This window comes from Pristiophorus japonicus, unplaced genomic scaffold, assembly GCF_044704955.1.
Source record: "Pristiophorus japonicus isolate sPriJap1 unplaced genomic scaffold, sPriJap1.hap1 HAP1_SCAFFOLD_4304, whole genome shotgun sequence".
NCBI lineage: Eukaryota > Metazoa > Chordata > Chondrichthyes > Pristiophoridae > Pristiophorus > Pristiophorus japonicus.
Genome location: NW_027254207.1, coordinates 1 through 6,058, shown reverse-complemented (window position 1 = coordinate 6,058; position 6,058 = coordinate 1). Strand labels below are relative to the sequence as shown.

The 6,058-nt window shown below is 63.0% G+C and overlaps 1 protein-coding gene across 1 annotated transcript; it reads right to left on the bottom strand.

The window, feature by feature from the left end:
- Nucleotides 1–475: 475 nt before the first annotated feature.
- Nucleotides 476–5,170, bottom strand: LOC139251680 (ubiquitin carboxyl-terminal hydrolase 15-like). The gene is made up of 3 exons (XM_070873251.1): nucleotides 4,816–5,170; nucleotides 4,054–4,142; nucleotides 476–1,104 (listed from the first exon to the last, which is right to left on the bottom strand). The coding sequence occupies exons 1-3, from the start codon at nucleotides 5,168–5,170 to the stop codon at nucleotides 976–978; spliced, it is 573 nt and encodes a 190-aa protein (XP_070729352.1). The 3' UTR covers nucleotides 476–975.
- Nucleotides 5,171–6,058: the final 888 nt, after the last annotated feature.

Below are 6,058 nucleotides of genomic sequence, written 5' to 3'. Positions count from 1 at the left end.
GGCGAGTGACCGAGGCTCACTCCTGCCCCCTCGGCGAGTGACCGAGGCTCCCTCCTGCCCCCTCGGCGAGTGACCGAGGCTCACTCCTGCCCCCTCGGCGAGTGACCGAGGCTCCCTCCTGCCCCCTCGGCGAGTGACCGAGGCTCCCTCCTGCCCCCTCGGCGAGTGACCGAGGCTCCCTCCTGCCCCCTCGGCGAGTGACCGAGGCTCACTCCTGCCCCCTCGGCGAGTGACCGAGGCTCACTCCTGCCCCCTCGGCGAGTGACCGAGGCTCCCTCCTGCCCCCTCGGCGAGTGACCGAGGCTCCCTCCTGCCCCCTCGGCGAGTGACCGAGGCTCCCTCCTGCCCCCTCGGCGAGTGACCGAGGCTCCCTCCTGCCCCCTCGGCGACTCCCGTCTCCACAGCCGCGCCCCCCCCCCCCGCCCTCAGCCTCTCGCGGATATCTGGCTGGTTTGAGTTTGGGGGGGGGGGGGGGGAAGGGCGGAGGAAGCGAGGGAAACCTTCCCCTCCCCCCATTCCTTGGCGCGACCCCTCCCCCCACCCCCCAACACACCCAGCGTCACCCGGCCCTTCCCTCTCCCGCCGGGGCGATCAGTACAAGGAGCTCGCGCGCGCGCGCGAAACCGCTGGGTCAGCGGGAGAGAAATTAAAGATGGAAAACTCGCTCTGAACCAAGAACAGACATGGGCGCCTATCGGTAATTAAAATTGGAAAGCAGTGCAGCCGCAATGGGTTAGAGATTGAAGTTAGGGGGAGGGGCTGGGGGGGGGCACGGCCCCATTGCCTCTCCCTCCCCCCCCCCCTCCCTCCTCCGGCCAATCCAGTACGTCTCTACCCTGGCCGGAGAAGCTTGAACTGAGCGGTGGGGCCCGGGAGGGGAGGGGGCGGAGGGTTGTGGGGTCGAGGGGAGTTCCAGTCACAAGGGCGGCCTCCCCACCTCCCCCCCCCCGGGGGGGGGGTGGAGCGAAGGTGCGTTCAGTCCAGGTCCATCGTCTCCTCGTCCCCCGCCAGCCGTTTCTCCTCCCCGCTCGCGCAGGCCCCGGGATCCGCGGGCCGACGTATCTTGTCTTGTAGCTGGTAGAACAGGACGTAGGCCGCGTTGGTCTGTCGACAAAGGGGAAACGAGGGGGGGGGGTTAATCCTTCCCGCTGGCACCGCGCACGGACTGGAGAAGCCGGGGTTGTTCACCTCGGAGCAGAGAAGGTTGAGGGGAGATTGAATCGAGGGGTTCGAACTGATGAAGGGTTTTGATCGAGTGGATCGGGAGAACCTGTTCCCCGGGAGCAGGAGGGTGGGTAACCAGAGGGACACAGATTGACGATAATCGGCGATGGAACCAGAGGGGGAGATGGGGAGAGTGTGTTTACGCAGCGAGTTGTTGTGATCGGGAACGCGCTGCCTGAAAGCTCGGTGGGAGCAGATTCAATAGTGACTTTCAAACCGGGAATTGGATAAATACCTGAAGAGGGAAAATGTGCCTGGGCTGTGGGGAAAGGGCAGGGGGGGAGTGTGGGACTGATTGGGGACGCTCTGTCACAGAGCCGGCACAGCACGGGCTCCATGGCCCCAATGGGATCCTGCTGTGCGCTGTGGTTCAGGGAGCGGTGCAGTGTTGGTTGTCCACCACTAGTGGTCCTCGGTGAGCTGTGGGAGGCTGTGCTGCCCCCAGAGGCCGGGAGGGGTAACGCTGCAAACTCTTCGAAGGGTCCCACCAACCTGAGCAGGCGATCGGGCAAAGGATCAACATTGTGGGGCTGGAGGGGGTTACAGGGATAGGGAGGGGTGTAGGGGCTGGAGGGGGTTACAGAGATAGGGAGGGGTGTAGGGGCTGGAGGAGGTTACAGAGATAGGGAGGGGTGTAGGGGCTGGAGGAGGTTACAGAGATAGGGAGGGGTGTAGGGGCTGGAGGAGGTTACAGAGATAGGGAGGGGTGTAGGGGCTGGAGGGGGTTACAGAGATAGGGAGGGGTGTAGGGGCTCGAGGAGGTTACCGAGATAGGGAGGGGCGAGGAGGCCACGGAGGAAATTAAACACGATAATTGAGAGTTTTGAAATGGAGGCGTTGCTGCAGCGGGAGCAAATATCGGTCAGTGAGCACAGGGGGTGATGGGTGAGTGGGACTGGGTGTGAGTTAGGACACGGGGCTGTGAGCACAGGGGGTGATGGGTGAGTGGGACTGGGTGCGAGTTAGGACACGGGGCACAGGGGGTGATGGGTGAGTGGGACTCGGTGTGAGTTAGGACACGGGGTCAGTGAGCACAGGGGGTGATGGGTGAGTGGGACTGGGTGTGAGTTAGGACACGGGGTCAGTGAGCACAGGGGGTGATGGGTGAGTGGGACTCGGTGTGAGTTAGGACACGGGGCACAGGGGGTGATGGGTGAGTGGGACTGGGTGTGAGTTAGGACACGGGGGCAGTGAGAACAGGGGGTGATGGGTGAGCGGGACTGGGTGTGAGTTGGGACACGGGGCACAGGGGGTGATGGGTGAGCGGGACAGGGTGCGAGTTAGGACACGGGGCACAGGGGGTGATGGGTGAGTGGGACTGGGTGTGAGTTGGGACACGGGGTCAGTGAGCACAGGGGGTGATGGGTGAGTGGGACTGGGTGTGAGTTGGGACACGGGGCACAGGGGGTGATGGGTGAGTGGGATTGGGTGTGAGTTAGGACACGGGGTCAGTGAGCACAGGGGGTGATGGGTGAGTGGGACTGGGTGTGAGTTGGAACACGGGGCACAGGGGGTGATGGGTGAGTGGGACTGGGTGTGAGTTGGGACACAGGGCACAGGGGGTGATGGGTGAGTGGGACTGGGTGTGAGTTAGGACACGGGGCACAGGGGGTGATGGGTGAGTGGGACTGGGTGTGAGTTGGGACACGGGGTCAGTGAGCACAGGGGGTGATGGGTGAGTGGGACTGGGTGCGAGTTAGGACACGGGGCAGTGAGCACAGGGGGTGATGGGTGAGTGGGACTCGGTGTGAGTTAGGACACGGGGCAGTGAGCACAGGGGGTGATGGGTGAGTGGGACTGGGTGCGAGTTAGGACACGGGTCAGTGAGCACAGGGGGTGATGGGTGAGTGGGACTCGGTGTGAGTTAGGACACGGGGCAGTGAGCACAGGGGGTGATGGGTGAGTGGGACTGGGTGCGAGTTAGGACACGGGGTCAGTGAGCACAGGGGGTGATGGGTGAGTGGGACTGGGTGCGAGTTAGGACACGGGGCAGTGAGCACAGAGGGTGATGGGTGAGTGGGACTGGGTGTGAGTTGGGACACGGGGTCAGTGAGCACAGGGGGTGATGGGTGAGTGGGACTGGGTGAGAGTTAGGACACGGGGTCAGTGAGCACAGGGGGTGATGGGTGAGTGGGACTGGGTGTGAGTTGGGACACGGGGTCAGTGAGCACAGGGGGTGATGGGTGAGTGGGACTGGGTGAGAGTTAGGACACGGGGTCAGTGAGCACAGGGGGTGATGGGTGAGCGGGACTGGGTGCGAGTTAGGACACGGGGCACAGGGGGTGATGGGTGAGCGGGACTGGGTGTGAGTTAGGACACGGGGTCAGTGAGCACAGGGGGTGATGGGTGAGTGGGACTGGGTGCGAGTTAGGACACGGGGTCAGTGAGCACAGGGGGTGATGGGTGAGTGGGACTGGGTGTGAGTTAGGACACGGGGCACAGGGGGTGATGGGTGAGCGGGACTGGGTGTGAGTTAGGACACGGGGCACAGGGGGTGATGGGTGAGTGGGACTGGGTGTGAGTTAGGACACGGGGTCAGTGAGCACAGGGGGTGATGGGTGAGTGGGACTGGGTGTGAGTTGGGACACGGGGTCAGTGAGCACAGGGGGTGATGGGTGAGTGGGACTGGGTGCGAGTTAGGACACGGGGTCAGTGAGCACAGGGGTTGATGGGTGAGTGGGACTGGGCGCGAGTTAGGAGACGGGGTTCGCGGGGTTTTGGACGAGCTGACGGTCACGGAGGGTCGGAGGTGGGAGGCCGGGCGGGAATGTGTTGGGACAGTGGAGCGCGGAGCGGAATTAAGTCTGGGATGGCGCCCCCCTCACTCACCACCACATGGTCCACCGAGGCGAAGGTCACCTTACTGTCATCGAAGTAATACCAGCGACCGTCGTCCTTGTTCCGCGCGATGGTCGTATCTGTAAACGGACACCAGCGGTTAAACGCCTCGGCCCCCGACTGCCATCTCATAAAAAAACGTCAGAAATAGGAGCAGGAGGCCATTCGGCCCCTCGAGCCCGCTCCACCATCCAATCAGATCGCGGCTGATCATCGACCTCAACTCCACTTCCCCGCCCGATCCCTCGATTCCCCTCGAGCCCAAAAACCCAACGATCTCAGCCTGGAATCTCCTCAACGACTGAGCCTCCACAGCCCTCTGGGGCAGAGAGTTCCAAAGAGTCACCTCCCTCCGAGTGAAGAAATTCCTCCTCATCTCAGTCCTAAATGGCCTGCGGGACCGAGGGGGCGACAGGAGGAGGGAGGGAATGTAACAGACTCGAGGGCTGAACGGCCTCCTCCTGTCCCTAATGTAACAGGCTCGAGGGGCTGAACGGCCTCCTCCTGTCCCTAATGTAACAGGCTCGAGGGGCTGAACGGCCTCCTCCTGTCCCTAATGTAACAGGCTCGAGGGGCTGAACGGCCTCCTCCCTGTCCCTAATGTAACAGGCTCGAGGGGCTGAACGGCCTCCTCCTGTCCCTAATGTAACAGGCTCGAGGGGCTGAACAGCCTCCTCCTGTTCCTAATGTAACAGGCTCGAGGGGCTGACCGGCCTCCTCCTGTTCCCGAAACCGCACGGACGAGATACTTACAATGTCCATCCCGCAAACCCCCGTAATGGTTGGAGACAGCGATCAGATCATACTTGGAGTTTTTAGCCTTGGGATTGATGAGGAACTCCGAGAGATCCAGGTCCCTGTGGAGAGAAAAGGAAGGTGGTGGGTTTGGGGGGGGGGGGTTAAGCTCCTGGGTCACGAGGGAACCCGTTCCTTCACCCAATCCCCTGCTCATGTCGGTGGGACCCTTGGAGGAGTTTGCAGCGTTACCCCTCCCGGCCTCTGGGGGCAGCACAGCCTCCCACAGCTCACCGAAGGCCACGACTGGCAGGAAACCAACACTGCACCGCTCACCGAACCACACCGCACAGGAAGATCCCATTGGGCCCATGGAGCCCGTGCTGTACTGGGTCTGTGACAGAGCAACCCAATCAGTCCCACACTCCCCCCTGCCCTTTCCCCACAGCCCCGGCACATTTTCCCCCTTCAGGTATTTATCCAATTCCCGGTTTGAAAGTTACTATTGAATCTGCTCCCACCGAGCTTTCAGGCAGCGCGTTCCCGATCACAACAACTCGCTGCGTAAACACATTCTCCCCATCTCCCCCTCGTGGTTCCATCGCCGATTATCGTCAATCTGTGTCCCTCTGGTTACCCACCCTCCTGCTCCCGGGAACAGGTTCACTGTCGGAGGGGCAGTACTGAGGGAGCGCCGCACTGTCGGAGGGGCAGTACTGAGGAGCGCCGCACTGTCGGAGTGGCGGTACTGAGGGAGTGCCGCACTGTCGGAAGGGCAGTACTGAGGGAGCGCCGCACTGTCGGAGTGGCGGTACTGAGGGAGCGCCGCACTGTCGGAGGGGCAGTACTGAGGGAGCGCCGCACTGTCGGAGGGGCAGTACTGAGGGAGCCCGCACTGTCGGAGGGGCAGTACTGAGGGAGTGCCGCACTGTCGGAGGGGCAGTACTGAGGAGTGCCGCACTCGAGGCGGTACTGAGGGAGCCCCGCACTGTCGAGGGGCAGTACTGAGGGAGCGCCGCACTGTCGGAGGGGCAGTACTGAGGGAGTGCTGCACTGTCGGAGGGGCAGTACTGAGGAGTGCCGCACTGTCGGAGGGGCAGTACTGAGGGAGCCCCGCACTGTCGGAGGGGCGGTACTGAGGGAGTGCTGCACTGTCGGAGGGGCAGTACTGAGGGAGCCCCGCACTGTCGGAGGGGCAGTACTGAGGGAGCGCCCGCACTGTCGGAGGGACGGGTACTGAGGGAGCCCCGCACTGTCGGAG

Coding starts and splice junctions, on each gene's coding strand:
- LOC139251680 (XM_070873251.1), bottom strand. CDS start 5,170: ATGGGCCCAATGGGATCTTCCTGTGCGGTGTGGTTCGGTGAGCGGTGC. Junction 4,143..4,815: donor GGGTTTGCGGGATGGACATT/GTAAGTATCTCG, acceptor GTCCGTTTACAG/ATACGACCATCGCGCGGAAC. Junction 1,105..4,053: donor CCTCGGTGGACCATGTGGTG/GTGAGTGAGGGG, acceptor CTTTGTCGACAG/ACCAACGCGGCCTACGTCCT.